This window comes from Amphiura filiformis, chromosome 15 (assembly GCF_039555335.1).
Source record: "Amphiura filiformis chromosome 15, Afil_fr2py, whole genome shotgun sequence".
NCBI classification, from domain to species: Eukaryota; Metazoa; Echinodermata; class Ophiuroidea; order Amphilepidida; family Amphiuridae; genus Amphiura; species Amphiura filiformis.
In genome coordinates, this window is record NC_092642.1 from 20,882,510 (window position 1) to 20,908,333 (window position 25,824).

A 25,824-nucleotide genomic window follows, 5' to 3' on the forward strand; every position below is an offset into this window, starting at 1 on the left:
TTTCATCCAACAGATAACATATTTCCAAGGCTCTGTGGGGTTTACACAAAAGATGGCACTGAAGTTGATTGCTGAAGAGAAGCACAATTGGAAAGCAATCAGAAATGATTACTTTTTGAAAGGTCAAGTGTACAGAAGTATCTCATAGAACCGATCCAGATGGTTCAGTTCCGAAGGCTTTATGATATTAACACAGGGGATAGGTTTACACACGGTACCATTTCAACTCTTTTTGTGTCAAAATATAACTAATAACCATAAAATATCAAGTGTATGAAAGTATGATCCATGCAGTGGCTTCAATTCTGATGAGTTTACAATATGAGTGCATAGGATAGGTTTACATTATATACTCTACCATATGAACACACTTTGTCTGTGTCAAGTAACGAATAACTGTGATGAAATATAATTAGCCATGCCGCATCAGAGTGTATAGTTGTTATTTTTTATATTTTCTTATTTGTACACACAGTACCATTGTACTTTTTTTTGTGTCAAAATAACTATTAAGTAAATATCAAGTGTATAACCCCATTGCTTCAATTCTGATGGTTTTACAATATTAACACAGCATAAAGGTTTACACACAGTACTATTTTAAATCCTCTTTTTTGTGTCGAAATAAACAATAACTGTGAAAAAATATAAATTGTACAAGAGTGTCTCATGGAACTGATCCCATATTGCTTTAATTTGGATGGGTTTATGATATATTATTAACACAGCATATTTACACACAGTACCATTATAACTCCTCCTTTTTTGTGTCAAAATAACTTATAATCATGCACAAAATGTACAAGAGTATTTCATAGAACTGATCCCATGGCTTCAATTTGGATATGGGTTTACGATATTAACACAGCATATAGGTACTAACAGTACTCTTTAACTCCTCCTTTTTGTGTTGAAATAACTATTAACCATGATAAAATTAAGTGTAAAATAGCATCTTATAGAACTGATCCCATCGCTGCAATTCTGATGGTTTTACAATAACATGAGTCGCATGTCAGCAATTTTCAATTAGAAGTTTTTTACACCATTTTCTGGCAGTTTACAAATGCTACATTTTGATGCAAACCCCATCAAAATCGGGACATCTGGTTACCGAGTTAAGAGCAATTTATCAATGAAAACAGTATAAAACAATTTTATATTGCCAATATCTCAAAAACAATATTAGCGACATGCGACTCATTGCCCTTGATCATGTCACATATAGATTAACTGGTTTACAGATTGTAATATTTTATCTCCTTTTTTGTGTCCAAAATTACTATTACCCATGACAAAATATCAAGTGATCCAGTTGCTTCATCAGTTGCAATGGGTTTATGACATTAACACAGAGGATAGGTTTACGCATACAGTATCCTTAACTCCTCATTTTTGTGTCAAAAGAACTAATAAGCGTGTTAAGATATAATTGGCCATACCTCAGAGTGTGCAGTCGTTATTTTCTCATTTTACATATAAGTAGGTATGTGACGCGCTATTAATGAGCTATTTAACTAGAGAAGTTAAGTCGTGATATGTCAGAGTATCATTTGATATGTTTGTTATGATGCATGGCTGGCTGTCAGACTTGTTAGTTTTACGTCAAATCAAGCTTTATAGCATGTTATCAGGTGTTATGGATATCATGGGCTGTATTTTGGCAGACGTAATTAGAATCTTTCGATATTTTTTTTGATCAGAAAAACAAATTTTAACAGATAAATCAGGAATGCCTTTCGTTCTTAACAACAAGCAGATCACAGGCCTTGTCTTTTGAAAATTACTGGCGAGTGACAAATCACTCTCCTCAAAATTTGTCTGGTGAGCTGTAGGCGAGTGATTCTAATCACTTGTGTTAGTATTGCACCAAATGTAGGTGAGTGATAAAAAGCTCTCCTTAGCTTCATTTTAGGTGAGTGATCACCAAACTCGCCTCAAAAGATAAGGCCTGAGATCATAGAAACATAGAAAATTAATTTTTATAGACAGGCAAATTACTTGCCTTAAACTGGTTAAGGCTGGTCAGTGGGGAATATGACCTAGCATTGTTTGCACTCAGATATTGAGAAAAATAAAGCTGACACACAAGAGGAATGGTATGGGATCTATAAAGGAGATTCCAAGGCTTCATATAAGGGATTTCAGCTACTTGTGCATGAATTTTCTCAGGTGGGGACAAAAATACCCAAAAACTTTTGTTTTGATATATTTAATTATTGGCCGTAACTCAAGAACCACAAGACCTATGGAAATATAAATGTGATTATTGGCTTCCTTGACTCATTTGCTTTTACATCATTGTATCAATATTAAGATATTATGCAGTCCCCAAGTTGGGGCCCAACCAGTCCCAAGTACAGGAAATAAAAAACAGATATTATGCAGTCTTTTTGGCTAAAATGGGAAAAATATGGTTCCTGTCATTCCACTCACCTTAAGCCTAAAAAGCACCATTTTAAATGAAGGCAAGTGATTGATCAAGCAAAGTGAGTTCCTAGTCAGACATAGTAAATGTTTCCTCACATCAACAGCCTGAATATCTAATACTGTGTAGCGGAAAATTTTCACGGGGGTTTAATTTTGTGTGCGTATCGTGGTCGAACAGGCAGCTGTAAATTTTTAACCCAGGAAAATTTTTTATTGTACATGGAACTTAAAACTTAATGTGAATATATATGTGAAAACGTGAACGAAACACGGACTAAACTGTCCAGAATTGATAAAATCTCGCAAAAATATCCAGCTACATGTATACAGTACTCCATCAAAATATATTGAGTTTACCTCCCGAGGAATGACAGGTTTATGTCGGGGAGAAGAACAATAAAATACATAAGAATTTGAACACTTAGTTTGGCTATGAATTTTAAAATCAATTTCCAAACATGCAACTCATATTACTTGTTTGCATCTCACATTAAACAGTAAAACAACTTTTAAAAAGAAGAGCACTGCCCTGAGATGACACATTTCAGAAAAAAATGAATTTCCTGCTAGGAATAAAAACATACTTACTAGATGGATTTATGTCCAATCTGCTTAAGGTTATACTAAACTTTGCAATGATCGATCCAGAATGAGACTGCATGTAGCCCCCTTTAAAATTATCTATTTCTGGAAATAAATATCGAGAGAGAAAACGCAAAACTACGTCTAAAAGCTGAAAGTGTAAGGGTTATTATTATGCTTGAATTTTCCACTTGGCTCAAAAAAAAAGAAATGTACTTTTCAAACATTTCAATTTTTTTTCAATATCCGAGCATCAAGATTTTTGGGAACACGGCCATAATTTCTCAGTGGAAGTGGCGATTTTGTTGGGAACTACGACGACATTACAAACAAGTCAATAAAAGAATGTGCATATTCATTCTTGATATTGCTTGTCTCGATTTGTTTTAGTAAGCTTACATGTTTGCCGAATTTGAAGTAAAATGGCCTCCACTTGTATGTCGTTTTGTAACCAGTAATAACAATTCCGTGCACGATTTCATAGACAAAATTCTGACCTACATTATTTCTATAAACCCTCTTCTATATGCAGGTGCTATTTAAATTTTTATTTCGATAGCAGAAAATTGAGATATTTGCTATTTTTTCGACTCGCTGCTGTCAAATTGTCTAGTTTCGCGATAAAAAGATACAGCGAAATCAATTTTTTTAGAACCATTTCACCTCGTTTGCTTGTGCTTTGAAGTACAAACTTCAAAATTGATATAGTGATTCTATATTTCAAGCTGCGCATACTGTGTTTTTCTTACCTCTGATTGTCGCTGCTCAAGGCCAAAATTCAAATTTTTTGGACAAAAGTGACACTCTCATTTTTTTTTAAACATTCTGTTTACGTATAAGACGGGCTCTATTTGTCTGATAAAGTGGTGTTGTCGAGTTTGGATTTTAAAATATTTAGGTATTTTCTAGCTTAAAATCTAGCGCCAATAAACCTGGTGCATGGGAGGGAAAATGTTGGGGGGGTAGTTAGGCGCGAAAAAAAATGTGCACATTTTCATGCTTGCTGCGCTTGCAACAGGTAGATATTTAGAAATCCATTTAAGGTATGGGTATGAAAATTGGGGATCCCAAAAAATTGGCATATAGGCGTAGGCCTAGGCCTATGCAAAGGGGTGGGGCATTTTCGGCAGGCCAAGGAGGGGCCACAAAATTTGGCAGTCCAGGGGGTGCGGACAAGTGATTTTGGCTGGCGAGACGGGAGGCAAGCGATTTTAGCGAGTCGCTTGGAAATTTTGGCTTATAATTAGTAGGCTAATACCGGTAGGCCTACTGATTGCACAGCCTTCGATTTCGAGAACGCAATTTTTGGCAAGCCGGGCCGGGGAGGGAATAAATTTTGGCATGTCGAAAGGGAGGAAGAATGACTTTAGGCCTACCTAGCACACATTAAAGGGGCATTTCGTGATCCACAACCTCATAGCCTACAACCCCATAGGCCTAGGCCTACGTCCTTTCTCACAAGTTAAGATTTTTATACCACTCATCCCGCTCTGGCCACATGTTTAGGAATTTTCACGCAGATCAATTCGTTAAGCAATGGAAAATATTGCCAAATTTGAATTTCGTTTTAAAAGCCTACTCACAATTAAAAAAACCCACTAATTTTGGGGATTAAAAAAGTTCTGTAAAATGAAACAAAAGGCTGCCTCAATCTTAATTATTCATTTAAGGCCAGGCCTTCATTTCTGAAAATAGCGGAGCTCAGTTAGTCCCTGTACTCAGGAGCTTGACAAGGAGCTCAATTATATAATATCAATATTAAACCATAGGAGCAGCTCAATAAATGCCATTGGTAAAATTATTAGGCCTACGATATTTTATTTGACTGTGATCCGTTTTAATAGGCTATATACACTGTATATACCTTTAAAATTTCTAAATTTGGTGGAATTGAACAAGCTCTAAATTTCTCATACCGTACGTCCAGCATAACCAAGGGCAACTGGGGGTGGGTGGGAAAGCCCCCTAGCTATGGCCATACCCGTAGTGGCGGAACCAGAATTTTTTTTCGCGGGGCATGGGGGGGGGAAGTGAATTTGAGACGGGGCACTTGGAAATCATTGCACTAAATTGCCGCAAAAAGTGGAAAATTACATAATTGTGGGGATTTTGCCTAAAAACTGGGTGGGAAAGAAAAATATTGGGGAAAATACTGCCCCTCTAGCGGCGCCCACTGCATATCCATCCATGATGCTAGAATGACGGAAGTTCTGGCGCTGAAATTCAATTTCAATATCACGAGTTTTTATCAGGGATTTTACCAAGGGAAGGCGATAGGTGTAGGATTTTGCTGATATACCAGGCAACCCGAGAAAGGAACTGAGGTGTGGCTAAATAAGGGAGTGTTCATTATAAATATTTGCCATTATCATACTTTCGACGCCGAGAGCATAATTATTTGAAGCGTACATCGTGTCAGTCACATGGTCACATATTTTCTGTTGAAAGAGAAACGCACATGTCTCTGATTAGCTCGGGATTTAGCTACTGCTGGCTGCGTGCTGGCCTGTTGTTGTCCCGGTTGTTGTCGAGTGGAAATGGAAAATTTATGAATGAACTTCCGCAACTTTGCAACATCATCACGCAGCGGCGTAGCTGGGATTTTTTCCAGGAGGGCAAGACTGTAGGCCCTATGGGCGGGGCCCAAATCCACCAAATTTCCCACTGGGGCGGGGCCCAAATAGACAATTTTGCCAGGCTTATTGATAATAATCGATATATGGTAGGCCTATTGAGCTGTATTGCATATAGTTTGGATTCCTCATCTCTCTGCCCCGCCTCTCACCCTCTCTTTTTTTTCCTCTTCCCCCCCCTCTTTCCCTCTTTTTTTCCTTGCACTAGGGGCGGGGGGCCCAAATAGGCAATTTTGCAATTGCCCCCGGCAGCTACGCTTACTGTCATCACGGTAGACATACGCGGTAGCCAACTACAAGAAAGGTTTACAGACAAATATAGGCCTAGGTCTAGTAGGCCTATCAAAATGTTATATTTTTATATTTTCTGGTGGACTCGCGGAGAATATCATGTCATGGAGGTCCCGGCGCTGGGTTGGGGGGGGGGGGGTCTCAAGGCATTTTGGTATGCCTACCCATGCTTGATTCCGGGAGGTTTTTTAGCAGGCCCGACCATTTTTTTTATAAAAACACCTCGGGCGGGTCTCTTCAAAACATTTGTACCATGCTGGGATCAAAGTCACCCACATTTGGCCTAATTTGACGCTTTTTATTGGGCACTTTTGCCAAAATGCGCCTAAAAGTTGGTCTTCGCTGTAAACCCACCCATCCTAGTCGTTGAAAAGGTAGGCCTACCCCAAAACTGTGGCACATCCACGAACCCGAGGGAGAGACCTCCATGGGTAAAAACACACCTCTAGCGGGACCAGATTTATAATTTAAAATAGGCCTACATTTTGGAAGCCAGTCATCACGACAAAAGCGGGCCATGGTAGTGTTAATGGTATTAACACTTTGATTTTAGGCTTAAATGATGAGTGTAGGCCAATAAACTGCAAATGTGCACACACCCCGGAGGAACCTTCTCAAGTTGGTTTGGGTAAGGATATGAGGCTGTAACAAAGAAAACTACGGTACGATTTTAAACCAAATTTGAATAAAACAGACCCAAAATTGTATCAACTTTTGGACTGAAAGTTTTCGCAAATTTTTACTTTTTCGAGAAAATCATTGAAAAATACCCTTCTTAAACCTAATTTTCAAGACACTGAGGGTCAATAAAATCATGGCTAAAAATACAACAGAGTCTAAACTAAATAGCTGAAAATGCACCCCAAATCTGCCGCACATCCCCACGACACCGTATTTCACCTTATAGATTTTGAAAATTGTCGCAATAAAATAGGCCCGAACTTATCCCAAATTATCCCCCCCGAAAAAATATTTTTTTGCAGGTGAGGTTGGAGTCTTATTATTTTTATTCTCAGAGAGGATAGGGGTTGATATTTTTAGCAGGGTACAGTTTGTCTTGTTTTTGTTTTGTTTTTTTACGTTGAAGTTCCAGATTCTTTTTTTCATATATTATTATTCATTTATTATTTATACCCTGTAGGCCTACGTGGGGAAAAAGACACACGACAGCTACAGAGAAGCCACGAAAAAACTCCTGTGAAGTGCATGAAAATGACCCAAAATGTGCCAACCAAACACCCGAACAGGAAGATAAAATAAAAAACAAAACCAAAAACCCAGGAAATTTCCCAAATAATTTCCAAATTCTTTGTCCCCACTAAAATATATTATGAACACTCCCTTATGAAGTCTGCCCTCTTCCGCTATTCTGGTAGTAGGCGTTGACAATTACCTTACGCGATTACCATATTTTTGAAGCATGTTTGAACCCGATTTGTTCTCTATTCACATTTTTATCGTTGCTAGTAACATTTCAAGACCTCTATTTGTGACAGGTATTTAATTATCTTGCTAGAGATGTGCCTAAAGTTGAAATTCAATATTTCGGATCGCAAAGATCGAGAGATATAAAGTTGCTGAATATCAGTTTAACACCATGGATCATATGGGCGTCAGATATGAACGATTATGATAGCTAAGCAAAATGGCTGGGATACAGGTTGTATAAATACTACATGAATATTCATGAACTATACAGATTCCATTCTTCTCTAATAATAAAGATGTCAATCACTCTCCTAGACGACAGTTGCTTGGCGCTTGTAAACAAATCGAATAATAGTGCTTGACAAGAGCTAAAAAATAGGCTAAAAACACATTTTCACACATTTTTTTCCGGATTTTTTATTTCACATGATAAGTAGACATATTTTCTTACGTATAAGGTAATAATATATTTTTTCTGGAGGTAAAGCCCTTCAACACTTTGTTTAACCTTAAGCACCAAAGAGAACTAAATAGATTGAATGTTTACCTTGAGAGAGATGAGAAAGTTTAAAAAAGAAGAATTGGGAACATGGGATTGAAGGCTAAAAGGATATGGCAAGATTGAGAGAAATTACATGAAATATAAACATTATGGGTTGACATTTAAAAGACTCATGTCTGGGATCAAACTTGAGAGACAAGATAAAAGTTAGGATTTCATTGACTAGTAGATGAGTTTGGTAATTTGTCTGATATCTTTTAGAGACAATTTTTGGAGCAGAATGTTTACATCAAGTTGTTCAGTAATTGGGTGAATATTAAGCTACTTGCACGGTTCATTTATGCACTATGTGGGGAGAGCCTCGAACTGGCAGCATACATGAAAGGAAGAATTATGTAACCTTACACAGAACGTTATGACTAGTTCAATTCCCATTCATGTATGCTGCCAGTTCGAGGCTCTCCCCGCACATAGTGCATAATGGCGGAACCGCAAGTAGCTTAATGACTGAAGGAACCAGGTTTTTAGAACATGTCAAAATGATTTCTTGTCAATTAGTGTCAGCAAATGAAAATGTTCATTATTTTATAGGTAATTTGAAAGATGCTATACCTTGTTTGTATAGTGGATTTTAAGTTTCCTACAGAAATTGTTTAAAGAAGATCTTTGAGTTCTTGAAGCAAAATGAGTTCCTTGTGAAATAAATTGATACTCCACATCAATAACTTTTCTACCTTAATGTTACCTTGAGTTGCATATTTCATCAATATTGGGTATGGTGAGGTATGACAGGTTTATGTTGGTTGATAAAACACAGAATTGTATAAGAATAACCTCCTAACATATGCAACTCATATTACTTTGCATCTCATGTGAAACAGTAGGGAAAAACCTTCAATAAGAAGAGCACTGCACTGAGATCACTTATCAGGGAAAAATAGATTTCCTACTTGGAATACTACTAGATGGATTTATGGCCAGTGTGCTTAAGTACAGAAGAGAACCAAATGGATTGAATGTTTTAACCTTGAGCGAAAGTTATCAGGAATACGCGATTGCAGCCTAAAAGGATATGGCAAGGTTGGAAGGAAATTATGTGAAATTTAAACATTATGGGTTGACATTTAAAGAAGCATAACAACTATGTCTGTGTTCAAAATTGAGAGACGAGATAAAAGTTAGGATTTCATTGACTAGGGTATGAGTTTGGTAATTTATCTGATATCTTTTAGAGACAGTTTTTGGAGCAGAATGTTTACAGCAAGTTATTCAGTAATTGGGTGACTATAACTGAAGGAACCAGGTTTATAGAACATGTCAAAATGAGTTCTTGTCAATTAGTGTCAGCAAATGTAAATGTTCATTATTGTAAGGGTAATTTGAAAGAAGTTCTAGACCTTGAGTTATACTGGATATCTAACTTTCCTACAGAGAATGTTTAAAGAAGATCTTTGATGTGATGAAGCAAAATGAGTTCCTTGTGAAATAAATTGATTCTCCGCATCAATAACTTTTCTACCTGAATGTTACCTTGAGTTGCATATTTCATCAATATTGGGCATTGTGAGGTATGACCGGTTTATGTTGGTTGATAAACACAGAATCTATATAATAATACGCTATTCTCTGTCTCTCTGTCTGTAGATCTGTCTGTCTGTCTGTCTGTGACTGCTAATGTGAGGCCACCGTAGGTCATACGGGGCTCAAACTTGGTGGGTGGGTGCAGCTTGGTATGAGTAAGAACGAGTTTATATTTTTTAAGGTCAAAGGTCAAGGACGGGGTCAAGTTCAATTGAAGTCTAATTTCAAATACTTTAAATGGCAAATCTAGCCATGCCATTGTGTTGACCTTGGACTATCAAACAAAAGTTTCCACGGTGACCTTTTTGTCGAACCATCGGTTAAGAGGTCAAAGGTCAAGAAAGGTAAAAATTTCAAACTGCCCCTATGTAGCTCAAACTTGGTGGGTGGATGGAACTTGGAATAACAAACAAAAGTTTCCACGGTGACCTTTTCGTCATACCTACGGTTAAGAGGTCATAGGTCAAGAAAGGTAACAATATCAAATTGCCCCTATGGAGCTCAAACTTGGTGGGTGGGTGGACCTTGGACTAACCAACAAAGTTTCCACGGTGACCTTTTCATCATACCCACGGTTAAGAGGTCATAGGTCAAGAAAGGTAACAATATCAAATTGCTCCTATGGAGCTCAAACTTGGTGGGTGGGTGGACCTTGGACTAACAAACAAAAGTTTCTACGGTGACCTTTTTGTCATACTTACGGTTAAGAGGTCATAGGTCAAGAAAGGTAAAATTTCAAATTGCCCCTATGGAGCTCAAACTTGGTGGGTGGGTGGACCTTGGCCTAACAAACAAAAGTTTCCACGGTGACCTTTTCGTCATACCTAAGGTTAAGAGGTCATAGGTCAAGAAAGGTAACAATTTCAAATTGCTCCTATGGCGCTCAAACTTGGTGGGTGGGTGGACCTTGGACTAACAAACAAAAGTTTCCACGGTGACCTTTTCATCATACCCACGGTTAAGAGGTCATAGGTCAAGACCGGTAACAATTTCAAATTGCACCTATGGAGCTCAAACTTGGTGGGTGGGTGGACCTTGGACTAACAAACAAAAGTTTCCATGGTGACCTTTTCAGTCATACCTACGGTTAAGAGGTCATAGGTCAAGAAAGGTAACAATTTCAAATTGCTTCCATTGAGCTCAAACTTGGTGGGTGGGTGGACCTTGGACTAACAAACAAAAGTTTCCACAGTGACCTTTTTCAATCAGACCCACGGTTAACAGGTCATAGGTCAAGGTCAAAATTTCAAATTGCCCCTCTGGAACTCAAACTTGGTGGGTGGGTGGACCTTGGACTAACAAACAAAAGTTTCAATGGTGATCTTTTCTTCTGACCTACGGTTAAGAGGTCAAAGGTCAAAAAGGTAAAAATTTGAAATTGCCTATGGAGCACATACTTGGAAATTGGACTAACAAACAAAAGTTCCATTGTGACCTTTTTGTCAGACCTACGGTTGAGAGGTCATAGGTCAAAAAACAAAGATTTCAAATTGCTCATGGAGCTCAAACTTGGTCGGTGGGTGTAACTTTGGCCAAGGAAGCCCAGGTTTGAGATCTGCAAAAGCCAATAACTATGACAGCAGAGAACCGTGAAATACGGGTAACCGCCTAGTATATTAGAATAACCTCCTAACATATGCAACTCATATTACTTTGTATCTCATGTGAAACAGCAGGGAAAACCTTCAATAAGAAAAGCACTGCACTGAGATCACTAACTTTCCTACAGAGAATGTTTAAAGAAGTTCTTTAATTTGATGAAGCAAAATGAGTTTCTTGTGAAATAAATTGATTTTCCACATCAATAACTTTTCTACCTGAATGTTACCTTGAGTTGCAAATTTCAGCAATATTGGGCATCATGAGGTATGACAGGTTTATGTTGGTTGATAAAACACAGAATTGTATAAGAATAACCTCCTAACATATGCAATTCATATCACTTTGCATCTCATGTGAAACAGTAGGGAAAAACCTTCAATAAGAAGAGCACTGCTCTGAGATGCACTTATCAGGGGAAAGTAGATTCTCTGCTTAGAAGAAAAATACACTACTAGATGGATTTATGGCCAGTGTGCTTAAGATAGATTGAATGTTTTAACCTTGAGCGAAAGTTATCAGGAATATGGGATTGCAGCCTAAAAGGATATGGCAACATTGATAGGAAATTATGTGAAATTTAGACATGGGTTGGCATTTATAGACTCATAACAACTATGTCTGAGATTAAAGTTAGGATTTCATTGACTAGTGGATGAGTTTGGTAATTTGTCTGATATGTTTTGGAGACAGTTTTTGGAGCAGAATGTTTATGGCAAGTTGTTCAGTAATTGGGTGACTATAACTGAAGGAACCAGGTTTTTAGAGCATGTCCAAATGAGTTCTTGTCAATTAGTGTCAGCAAATGAATATGTTCATTATTTTAAAGGTAATTTGAAAGATGCTTCACCTTGTTTGTATAGTGGATTTTAAGTTTCCTACAGAAATTTTTTAAAGAAGATCTTTGAGTTATCAGGGGAAAAGTAGATTCCCTGCTTAGAATAAAAATGCACTACTAGATGGATTTATGGCCAGTCTGCTTAAGATGGATTGAATGTTTTAACCTTGAGCGAAAGTTATCAGGAATATGGGATTGCAGCCTAAAAGGATATGGCAAGATTGAAAGGAAATTATATGAAATTTAAACATTATGGGTTGACATTTAAGGGGGTACTACACCCATTGATTTTTTTTTGCATTTTTCTGCATTTTGTGAAGAAATTACAAAAAAAATTGGACAAAGTGGTATGCAAAATGAAGGGCAAATCTTCTCGCTTTTATTGGTGGTATCGGTATCAATGTAGCTTACATGCTTTTACAGATAGAAGCCAAAAGGAGGTACATCACTGATGATTTAAATTCACTTCATTTTGGAAAGCTTACTATCAACGGATTTCGTTAAAATTTTGGATATGTGTTGCTAACACATTAGGGAAATAAAGTTGATATGTAAAATGGGAATAAGTGGTTCCTGATTTCTTTTATGACTTCATGAACTTGGTGCTCCACAACTATCAAAAAGGAACTGGTTAAAATGCTTCTATTTGCAATGTTGAGCTATATTTTGCATTTTTAACTTGCGACATTATTGCACTGAAACTTAATTAAGCCATAGGTAACAGGTTACAACAACCATACTACAGCAATGATGAAAAAAATTGTATTTCTTGTCACCTATACAACCATATTGGGTAGTTTTCCGTAAGCTTAAGTTTTGTGATTTTGGTAACTATTTTATATTTATTTGTGAAATCCGTCTCAACTAGGCATTCTAAATTGTACTCACCATTTACATCCCAAGGTATATTAGTATATCCACCATGCACTTCTCGATATATATCCAGTTAAAGACAGAATATCAAAATTATGCCTCATATGATATCACAGACTCTCACATGTGTATTCAAAATTGATGCTTAAATTTGACCTGAACCAATTGACCTATAACCTGACATACGGTGACCTAATAGCCTTTTCTTCTCCTAACAACTAATGACTATGCATCCATTGTATAAGTGTTTATTTAATTTATTCAGTGTTATATCATGGTAGGTATTTTGCATGCACCACTATAGATTTTCTATAGAGAGTATAACAAAGGATTTAATGTATTCTATTCATGTACCCTACTTGAACATTTTCAAAAGAATAAATTATGGTTTGTTATGAAACACAGATCTGAGTTACTAGGTTACAGTAAACAAAAAATATATAGGGCTAAAATGACTTACTAAAATTGTTGAAATTCACTTTATATGTAGATATATTTTATAAGTTCAGGACATGAGGTGATAAACATATATATGTACTTAATAAATTTGCAAGAAAAAAAAGAAGAGGGGTACTGATGAAAATCGGGGTATTATATCGCCTTAAAGAAGCATAACAACTATGTCTGTGATCAAACAGACAAGATGAAAGTTAGGATTTCATTGACTAGTAGATATGATCGAGTTTGGTAATTTGTCTGTTATGTTTTGGAGCCAGTTTTGGAGCAGAATGTTTTTCAGTAATTGGGTGACTATAACTAAAGGAACCAGGTTTATAGAACATGTCAAAATGAGTTCTTGTCAATTAGTGTCAGCAAATGTAAATGTTCATTATTGTAAGGGTAATTTGAAAGAAGTTCCAGAACTTGAGTTATACTGGATATCTAACTTTCCTACAGAGAATGTTTAAAGAAGATCTTTGATGTGATTAAGCAAAATGAGTTCCTTGTGAAATAAATTGATACTCACATCAATAACTTTTCTACCTGAATGTTACCTTGAGTTGCATATTTCATCAATATTGGGCATCGTCGTGAGGTATGACAGGTTTATGTTGGTTGATAAAACACAGAAATATATTAGATTAATACACACCTATGACGTCGCGCTATTGTTTTACCGCTCCATTATTTTCCACGAATGGAGCGATGATCACTAATAACACGCCATTCAGTAAATGCCTTTCTCTTTTCTCTGAAAAGCAAATACTTTTCAGGGAAAAATTACTGGCATTTACGAATGTAGTGTTAATATCAATTGCACTTTTGAAAAGCAAGTATTTGCGAAAAGTGCGGTATTGTTATCATCACTTCATTCATGCAAAACAATGATACAAAAAAAAACAAGAAGAAAATGATTTTCATTAATACAATAAATTGAGGAAGCGGATAGCAACATTTGCACAGTATTGTTATGGGACCTGAGAGCACATCAGACATATCGAATTGCATGCTGAATACGAGGATTGTCCCTATATCTAAAAATAATAATAATTTTGATTTTGTGAAATTCGCGATATAATACAAATTATTTAAAAAAAAGAATTTAAATATTTTTTATATTTTTCCAAATTTAACAGTCCTCGAAGTAAACTTTATAAATCTAATGATATGTAATTAAACTATAGGCCTATGTAGCTGGGATGAAAAGCCGACTCAATTGAAAATTTGACCTTTCATATTGAACTTAAACATTTTTTTCCAAAAAGACCTACATTTTTTAGTGTTTTGAGGAAAAAATCTATATCTTTAATAATGAAGGTCACAATTTTCATATGATTGACGGCTGTTCAACCCAACTTCCTACTATTTACTGCATATCGTTAGATTTATACAATTTACTTTGAGGACTGTTAAATTTCAAAAATATCAATTTTAATAATTTGCCATAAAATGTGTATTGTATCGCTAATTTAATAAAAATCTTAAATTATTTGATATCAGAAGGATGTGTCTGATTTGCTCTCAGGTGCCACAAAAAAAAATACGTAAAAATGTCGCTATCCGAGCCCTTACAATGCAATCTGTGAAAAGCAAGTCAAGATCAAAACGGGCAGGTTAAATCGTTGGCTAAGTTGTACTTATTATGCAAAATGTGTTTTACCCCGGTTTTACCCTCACTTTGGAAAATGCTTATTTAGGCTTTACTGTAGGCCCTTTATTTATTTATTTGGACCTTTCTTTCTACGCTTACTGTTTTTTATTTATTTTCTTCTTTATATTTGTATACGTTTTCAGTGGCTTAGGCCCTACATATAATTTGTCATATTTTGGGCAACATTGCTACATATACATAATACACATTCTGTATCAATGTATTTAGGCCTATGAATCTGTTTATTTTTAAATCGTTCTCTTCGGGCATGTTTAATAATGATAAAAGCCACAGTAGGTCTATTTTCTGTATAATTTTTATTTGTCATTAGTATATCAGATGTTTCATCTGATTTGTTCGAAATATTTACTAACGGTCAAAGCTTGCTTTGCGAATGCGAGGGCATCCGTGAGCAAATTCGTAGCTAGTGTTTCTCGAGCAACATCTGATGGTATTTTGGCATGCTTGAATATTTACATACATCGATCAGTAGGCCTATCCGATACCGTAAAATGGGGTAACTTTGGGCACTTTTCAGAGTTTTTAAACCACTGCTTCCAAACAAAACCAAATATATTTCTAATTATCTCTTTTTTTATGACATTAGGGTTCCCTTCTACACCTTGTTGAAAAAGATTTTTGAATAATTTTGAAAGGGTGCCCTAGGGGTTGAAAATAGCCTGACCAAAGTTACCCCGCATTTGGGGCAACTTTGGTCAGAGTATTACATTCCATGAAGAAAAAAATTTAAAAATTGATCTTCGCTGTATATGGGCAAGGTTTTGTTTTTTGTGACATTTGACCTCTTGCAAAATTAAGCAAGCACGCATCCTTGCTCACAAATATCGATTTTTATTTTGGAAAAAATGTAAAAAAATGGTCATTTTTTGTCAAAAATTCCAATATTTTCGTAACTTTTAACGAAATTGGACATGAGCGACCTTTATTTCTTCCAAATATATTTCTTAACAAATTGAGACCAAATATGACTAAAAACAATATTGCTGTACGGAAATATGACCATTTAAAAAAATATATTTGAACGACCAAAGTTACCCCTCTTACCGAAGTTACCCCCATCTAACGGTAATTAAATATTACAATGTTAGGGACGCTCCATTTGATTTCGGAAGGGGGATTGGAAGTTGAGGTGGCTTTTATTTCGCGTCGAAGGCGGCGAAGTTTGTTTTGTTTTTTGCCGACAAAGTTCAGGGACATAATAGGCCTAGGTAAAATGTGTTGTAGTACATTTAAAACATAATAGGCCTAGGTAAAATGTGTTGTAGTACATTTAAAATTTTCGTACCTTTTCGTACCTGATTTTGGTCCTTCTGCTGCGAATCAACGATATATATCCTCGGAATGATTCCATCACAAAATTATCCAAGATAAACAATAGTGTCCATAATTGCATGGTTGTTCCAAAATCGAACACTCGATTCACAGAGAAGAGTATCATTGCCCCAGGTATAGCGATAGGTGTAGCTTTCTTGAGGTACACAACTGTAATGACCATTTCATATGAACCTATATGACCTTTTTGCCCATTTTCCTTATTATGCAAAATAGAGACCTAAACGCAACTACTTCAACAGTTAACGCATTAGAAGTGGGCATAAAGAACTATTGATTGTCTAATCACATGGATGATTTTACGAATCTACGTTTATTCAATTTGTGTAACAAACATTTTAAATCTTTATAATTCAAGAAGGTGGTTACGGATGATTTGAACTAAACACCTGGATCGTGATATGATGGGTATTTCTATAGAAATTTTACATAAAGCTGAGTCGGACTATTTTTGCACTCGCACCTAAAATTTAGTACGATCATTATATTAGTGTATTGTCCGGCATCAATGAGTATTTGATCAATTTGTAAAGAGCAACCTATTTCAATAACACTCCATTCGTGAAAAATAATGGAGCGGTAAAACAATAGGTTACGGTTCGCTATCTCTAAGGTTCGCTATCTCTAAGGTTCGCTATCTCTAAGGTTCGTTATCACTAATTACGAAAAAGGTTCGCTATACCTAAGGTTCGATATCACTAATTTTGAAAAAGGTTCGGTATTTCTAAGGTTCGATATCACTAATTTTAAATAAGGTTCGCTATCTCTAATTTTAAATAAGGTCCGCTATCACTAATTTATTGAAGGTTCGCTATCTCTAAGGTTCGCTATCACTAATTTAAAATAAGGTCCGCTATCTCTAATTTTAACAATCCCGGTATCCCTAAGGTTTGCTATCTCTAATTTTAAATAAGGTCCGCTATCTATAAGGTTCGCTATCTCTAAGGTTCGCTATCTCTAAGGTTCGCTATCACTAATTTCAAATAAGGTTCGCTATCTCTAATTTTAAATAAGGTTCGCTATCTCTAATTTTAAATAAGGTTCGCTATCTCTAATTTCAAATGAGGTTCGCTATAGCGGTCCTTATTTAAAATTAGAGATAGCGGACCTTATTTGAAATTAGAGATAGCGGATCTTATTTAAAATTAGAGATAGTGGACCTTATTTAAGATTAGTGATAACGAACCTTAGGTATAGCGAACCTTAATCGAAATTAGTGATAACTAACCTTAGAGATAGCGAACCTTAATTAATTAGGGATAGCGAACCTGAAACAAAATTAGTGATAGCTAACCTTAGGTATAGCGGACCTTTATTGGAATTAGTGATAACTAACCTTAGAGATAGCGAACCTTCAATAAATTAGTGATAGCGGACCTTATTCAAAATTAGTGATAGCGAACCTTATTTTAAATTAGTGATAGCGAACCTTATTTATAATTAGTGATATCGAACCTTAGAACTAGCGAACCTTATTCTAAATTAGTGATATCGAACCTTAGAAGTAGCGGACCTTTTTTTAGGTATAGCGAACCCTTTTCTCTATTAGAGATAGCGGATTCTGATCTCCATAGACTTTACACGTTAGTGATAGCGAACCTTAGAGATAGCGAACCTTAGAGATAGCGGACCTTAGAGATAGCGGGATGTCACCAAACAATAGCGCGACGTCATAGGTGTGTATTAAGTCGGTTAATGGCCAAGGATTAGAACGTGAGTGGATAAGAATGGCTTCGTCGCTCCGCGACTCGGCCATTCTTATCCACTCACGTTCTAATCCTTGGCCATTATCCTATACATAACCTCCTAACATATGCAACTCATATTACTTTGCATCTCATGTGAAACAGCAGGGAAACCCTTCAATAAGAAGAGCACTGCACTGAGATCACTTATCAGGGAAAATAGATTTCCTGCTTAGAATAAAAACATACTACTAGATGGATTTATGGCCAGTGTGCTTAAGATAGATTGAATGTTTTTAACCTTGAGCGAAAGTTATCAGGAATATGGGATTGCAGCCTAAAAGGATATGGCAACATTGAAAGGAAATTACATGAAATTTAAACATTATGGGTTGACATTTAAAGACTCATGTCTGTGATCAAACTTGAGAGACAAGATAAAAGTTAGGATTTCATTGACTAGTAGATGAGTTTGGTAATTTGTCTGATATCTTTTAGAGACAGTTTTTGGAGCAGAATGTTTACAGCAAGTTATTCAGTAATTGGGTGACTATAACTGAAGGAACCAGGTTTATAGAACATGTCAAAATGAGTTCTTGTCAATTAGTGTCAGCAAATGTAAATGTTCATTATTGTAAGGGTAATTTGAAAGACACTATAGACCTTGTTTGTATAGTGGATTTTAAGTTTCCAACAGAAATTGTTTGAAGAAGATCTTTGAGTTCATGAAGCAAAATGAGTTCCTTGTGTGACAGAATAAATTGATACTTCACATCAATAACTTTTCTACCTGAATGTTACCTTGAGTTGCATATTTCTTCAATATTGGATAGAGTTCATGAGGTATGGCATGCTTATGTTGGTTGATAAAAAACAAAATTGTATAAGAATAACCTCTTAACATATGCAACTCATCACTTTGCATCTCATGTGAAACAGCAGGGAAAAACCTTCAATAAGAAGAGCACTGCACTGAGATCACTTATCAGGGGCAAAGTAGATTCCTTGCTTAGAATAAAAATGCACTACTAGATGGATTTATGGCCAGTGTGCTTAAGCACAGAAGAGAACCAAACAGATTGAATGTTTTAACCGTGAGCAAAAGTTATCAGGAATATGTGATTGCAGCCTAAAAGGATATGGCAACATTGAAAGGAAATTATGTGAAATTTAAACATTATGGGTTGACATTTAAAGATGCATAACAACTATGTCTGTGATCAAAATTGAAAGATGAGACGAAATGTGGAGATTTTATTACAGAGTAATGGTGTTGCCTAATTCTCATATCGTCATTGGACAGGAAGAACCTCCTATGTGCTTGTGGCCCCTGAACATGTTTAAAACAAAATGGCCAACAGGTTACATAGGAGGTTTTGCTTTAAATATGTTCAGGGGCCAATGACACATAGGAGGTTTTTCCTGCGCAATTGACATCACAATTGATATCACGTTATATTCTTTGTATATCAGCCTCAGAGAAGTTGTAAAAGATTTTTTTTTTACTTTTGTTATTGTCATATTTGTAATTGACTCTTCAATTTTATTCCTAATTATTTTCTTTGTGCATTAGGGAAGAGGAGGCCTTGGCTCCATCTTTGTCTGGGCATCTGGGAATGGTGGTCGCTCCCAAGACAGCTGCAACTGTGATGGTTACACAAACAGTATCTACACCATATCCGTTAGCAGTGTTTCAGAGAAAGGGCAGATACCATGGTACTCAGAGGCTTGTGCTTCAACATTGTCTACAACATACAGCAGTGGCAGTGGCAATGAACAACAAATAGTAAGTGTGCTAGATGACATTGTTGCGGTTCTCTCATACTGATGAACTGAAGGTTACTATAAACGGTCCCTTTGTATAATATGGACTGGAGCAGGATATGTTACTGAACTTTTGCAATCAAGGCCATTTTTGCCATACACGGTTCGGTACCCACACTCAGCCAATACAGTGTGAGGCTCTTTATGGGTTATAACAGTGAGGGACAGTTATTTGGTATTCATCGATATGTGGAAATCGCAACTATTGACTTTTGTTGTGTGTGTTGTTACTGCTTAAAAACCATCCATAGAAAGGTGTGGTAAATCTGCTATAAACATGCAAAAAATAAGCAAGTGCACAGGTAATACAGAGGTAAACTATTTTAACTTTCCATGGGGGTCTGGATTCTCTTGTTTAACCGCTATATTCCAAAGCATAAATACCTGCTTATTTTTTCGTCCATGCCTGAACAAAGATGGCAGCAAATGTGGACTCTCATTTATATCTATTTCAATTGAAGCATTTGAAGAACCACAATATTCAGACTTAGACAATGTACAGTGATACAAATCCCAATAACATGTGGTACTTTATAGCACATGCAACTTTCTTGCGCTCAAAAGGATTTTTTCTCCTTTGGGATCAAAGACAAAATGTATAAAGATGATCAACATGACATATCAAACTTAAACAATCTAAAGCCTGAAATTCCCAACAGTAACAAGCTCAAACATTAACAAAACCCAACACAAGATTACAGAAATAGGCGATTCCAGTTGAATTTCAAATGGGGATACCTGAATGGGTGACTGACTCTATTTGAAATCTACACCCCCTGTGTGGGAGATTAAGGTCATGTCTACCATAGGGGATGTCTGGATTTCAACTGGAATTGCAGAATGTAAATTATATTCCAAATATAATACACTACCTATTTTAGTATTTGATTGTCTGGTCTGTTGTTGGTTGTTTTTTAATAACTTAATGTATTATTACTCCAGGCAATTTCAACATCTTCATCTAATCTCAATTTTGTTCCAATTGTATAGACTCGTGACATTTATCACAGTCTTGCTATTGTGCTTGTGAATAGAGTCAGTGCTTGTCAAGAGACATTGCTTTACTCTGTAGGTAGGCCAAATAAGATGCCGAAGGTTTTATATCTGAATGAGACAAAGGACTAAGACTTTTTATTTGTGAAATAGTGTAGTGAAGCTTGTGTGTAATTCACTCTGTAGGTAGGTCTAGTAAGGTGCGCAAGGTTTTATATTTGAATAGGACAAAGGAGGAAGACTTTTATTTGTCAGATGGTGAGGAGAAGTTTGTATGTAATTGACACTTTGTGTAACATATCTTTGATTTTATTTGACTGATACATGTTAAACAGTAACTGTCATTTAGAGCTGCCAGCTAGTACTGATTTTCAGTATTTTGTACTATTTTACTAAAAAGAGAAAATATTAAAGAATACTGTTAATACTTTTTGTACATAAACATGTGGAAACATTGATTTTAAGTCTTCAGAATACTAAAAAAATGTTTTAAAAGGTTGGCATTACTATATTATTACACAAAAGCTCATTTTTCAAAGCTAATAAATTTTCAGTTTGTTATGACAGTTTTGACATTCCTCAGATAAAATTAATCTTAAGATTGTAGACTCTTCACCCAAACTGTAACCTCTGTTTCTTAGAATGCCGTCACAATACATAGATCAGAAATTTGAGTATGAAAGTCTATTGTGTGTTAAAATGAGGTATTTAACAAAATAAAATATAACTTATAAGGCTACCAGGATAATTGACAGCAGTTAAAGGCTCTTATTTAAAGGTGCGATAGTATGGATGTATGGGCAGTGATGAGCAAATAGTGATGAGCTTTAGGATTGTCGCCAAGATTCAGATTTCATGCAGTTACAATATTTGGAATAACTGTGGAATGTAACTGCACATCATGCTATGCATAACTGAAGCATACCATAAGCGTAGCATTAAAAGACACAGCTGCTAGTGTTGCTTTATAATTTCACTGCGCAGTATTTGTGTCAAGCACATGTAGATTGCCAAGAATCTCACATCCATATAATGAATGATCTATACTTAATTTGGCACCAATCCACAGCAAACATGGACCAATCAGGTCATCCCTCTCCAAGTCAATTATCTTAATATCAAGTTACTTCCCGCAGTAGTATCTCATTCTATATGGAATCAGCCATGTCAACAATACCTGTTTAGATGGCAAATTTGTCCTCTATACACCCAAGACACGGCAACAACGCCCACGATTTGTTCAATGCTTTGCCTCTAGGACATAATGACCTACTTCCTGTGTTGGTTTGACCATAGCAATCAGCTTCAACACAACTGTTGCTTAACAAGCACGCTATGTTTGCGAGATATTTCAATTTGCGAATTAAAATTGTGAATGTAGGAACAGACATGTTGTGATTTCTTAGTAAGTCGGTCTTCTGTTTCTTTGAGGTGAAGAAGTTAAATTTGTATACCAAAGTGTTGAATGAAGTTCAGTTAGTATTCTGGGAGTTATAGGGTGTTGTTGTCACAATAGTATTGTGAAAAATCATTATTAGCGGTTATTTTTTAAGATTCAAAAGATCAAACAATCCTCTTATCTCAATAGATCTTGACACTATAGCTTAAACCACTAGTGTACCCAGGACTGAGGAGGTGGAGTGACTCCTAATAGCCCAAACTGGCTGATTTTGAATGTTTTTGCATAAATATCTGGGGTGCATGCTCACCCTCCGCTCGCCCCTGAACGTGCCTCTGCAAACCTAAATATTTTTATCAAGGTTGGACCAGTTACTGTCTTTTACAACTTGCCCACCGGCTTTTTCAACTGGTACAGTTCTTATCACATTCAGTTTTTCACCAGGTATTGTAAAATGAATTCAAAACCCTAATTTTTATAGACTCATTTACAATGAGACACACGCCCCACATCTTGCCCTATGTATATATAGCTTTCAATGGGCAAGTGCCAAATTTGAGGCTTGGAATTAATAGTTTCCAACAAACAAAAGTTGACAGAAAAAATTACTTGGACACATTTTTGGTTTGAACTCAAGAACCTCTACACATACAGATATCACTAGGAGCCACAACATGCTCATCTATCAGGGCAGAGTTCTTTAACCCCAATACATTTGAACATACATTGAATGACTTTCGTAATTTGGTACAAACACTCATACTCTGCAACTTGAGGTCAAATTTTGTACTATGAGTGTTAATTAACTATGGCATTCAGATGAGGCCATTGTAGTCCATAGTGTATGACGTCCAGATTGTATAACATACGGTATTGAATCTTGAAAATTTTTGAAAGATTTGATAAAGTTGCTATCACCCAGCATGAGCAGACTGCTTTCATAGACGCCATTTACCTTCAGCTACATATGACCTACATAGAAATAAAACCTGTCAAAACCATCCATTTTGTTACATTATTGGTTAGCACTTTATTGCTTCTTCAAGTCACTGTGGTTGTTGACAGGTTCTGTGCTTGAGTTCAACAAATGAGTTTCTTGTGTTTGTATATTACATAAACCATCAATCTTGTCTTCCCATTTCATTCAAAGTTCCCCTCAGGGTATATCTGGCGAGATTAGACGAGACTGTATATACAACTATCACCAACTTGTTGATTATGTTGTAGCAGACTTTCAGCAGAATCAAATTGTTATTGCAATGGTCCCCCAGTCACAAACAGTACCGTCCATCAGAATTTTTACAAGCGGTGCCGAAATTTATGTTACTTATATCTCTGTTTCATACTTCCCTTAGGTATAATGTTTTTGTAGAATCAAGATTAGAGTGTCCAGTTCTGGACCTCCCGTGCCTAAAGTAGTCCCCTGGACCCTTACTATACTTCTTGTACTTACCGCTCACATAGTAATTGCCCCATACTTGCCCTACTACTTAGTAATCTCGATGCTGCCTGTGAGTGTGTCCTATATACCATACTCCTATATGATATCGTGTTTAATGTCACTTAGGTTAAACTAATAGACTTGTTGCCTCTGCTTAATCATTGCTCCTAGTTATATGACCGAGATCAGACAAGACAATACAGATGACAGTCTCGACTTGGTGGGTAGGGGAGAGCGGGGAGTGTTCGCCCTAGGGGCAGGTTCGCCCACCCCTTGTTTCTCAGCACTAGGGCTATCGGGGGATTTGGTGATGGTAAATTAGGTGACATAGGTCATTATAAACTTCTCATATTAGCTACGCGACATATAGGGACGTGTTCATCGAACTGCAGCCAAAACAAAAAAATTACACCAAAACGTAATTTTTTCTTGCATTAATAATGTTGTATTATCATTGATACATTATTACAGATGGTTTTAATGGAAATCTGTATTGGGAACATATGGGATTTGTCAAAGATTTAATGCAGTTATAAACTCCTTATTCGATTTGTATTTTGCATACCCTAAAGAAAATACAAAAATGTGTTCAAGGGGCATGTTCGCCCTTTTGAGGATGGGGCATGTTCGCCCTATATCTGCCCCGGGCGGACTTACCCCCAAACTGCAGGGCGGACCTGCCCCATCAGCGTATTATGCAAAATATTGATAATTATACCATTAAACAAGGTAAAACTGCTGAAAAGCATGTTTTTAAAAGTTATGTGGTATCAGTATTAGTCATACCACCGTTTATTGTCCTAATCAATAATCCCCCTGAAGTTGTAAACATGATACGTTAAAGCTCACTTTGGAACCCTACATTTTACCCGGACCCGACCCCTGCAACAAATTTAGTGATTCCCCAGAAGAGAATGAATGCCCTTTATACTCTTGCTAAATGTTTGCATTGAATATGTTATTGTTAGGCAATGTTTAAACCTTTTTTTGTGATTAGGGTGAACTTACCCCACCATGTGGGCGAACCTGCCCCAATATGGGGCAAGTTCGCCACTTTATAAAACTTTTTGTTTGCTCTATCCTGTTGCTATTGTAAGGCCTATAGTTCTGGGATTGTGGTCGTATATAGCTAAGACATTGAGCTTTCACATGGGCTAATTAGGTCATCCCTAACCTTAAAATTGACATCGCTAGGCTGGTCAGAAAAAAATAGGGCGAACACTCCCCGCTCTCCCCTACTGTGTATTTGATGATGATAGCCTTAAATCATCATCAAGATATGCAATAAAACCAGATGAGACTAAACAGGCCACCTGTAAAGGGGATGGGCTATTTCAGTAGGAATTCATACTCCCTCTATGGAAGACATGACCTTAATCTTCCACACAGGAAGTGTGAATATCAAATGAGGTTACCTGAATTGGGTGATTTCATTTGAAATCTACTCCCTTGTGTGGGAGATTAAGATCATGTCTTCCATAGGGGGTGGATGGATTTCAACTGGAATAGCCCAATACATATACAAGGATCATACCTGTATAAATTGTCTATTTTGTTTGTCATATAAAATGAGAACACTATATACTTGCTTCCTCAGGTCACATGGTTGTTGGCATGCTCAACATAGAGGAGTATAACAACAAGCGTTTTATGCCCATTACAAATCAACCAGCCAATCTTACATGTTGCACTCAGTTAGGCCAAAAAAAAAATATGTTTGCTTGCCCTCATCCGACCGACCCTAATTTTGGAAATCAGAAAAAGTTTTTTCTTTCTACTTACTGTACAAAAGAATACAGACCCTATTTTTGGAAATTCTTGAAAAAGTTTTTTTTTTCTTTTCAAATTTTTGCATTTTGAAGATGTAAAAAACAAATGTATTTTATAGAGCTTGTGTTCAACATTTTAGTTGTTTTGTAATGTTAGTTGATTCATTTTGACACCAAAATTGTCTGATTTTCCATATTTTGATCATTACTTAATATAAACAGTACCCGGTAGATTTTGCTAGTAATTAAAAAAAAAAAAAGAAGAAAAAAAAAATCCTGACCGACCAACCCAATTGTTAAAATTCATTTGAGGGCAAGCAAACAATTTTTTTTTCTTGGCCTGTGTGACCTAGATTGTTACAGGATGGTACAAGTGTAATTGGATATGTTATTAGGGAATATTCGGTAACATTATGGCACTTAATTGCTCAAATTATGTGGTTGTTGACAGCCTTAATGTGGATGAGTATAACAAATTAAAGGATGTTTTGTCTGTTATGTATATAACTTA

At 36.3% G+C, this 25,824-nt stretch overlaps 1 protein-coding gene across 1 annotated transcript in view; it reads left to right on the forward strand.

Moving 5' to 3' along the window:
- The window catches only part of LOC140171377 (furin-1-like), a 185,485-nt gene that overhangs the window by 124,770 nt on the left and 34,891 nt on the right, over positions 1-25,824 (forward strand). The window contains 1 exon segment of the mRNA XM_072194621.1: positions 19,461-19,673. Within this exon segment, the coding sequence (XP_072050722.1) occupies positions 19,461-19,673 (213 nt within the window).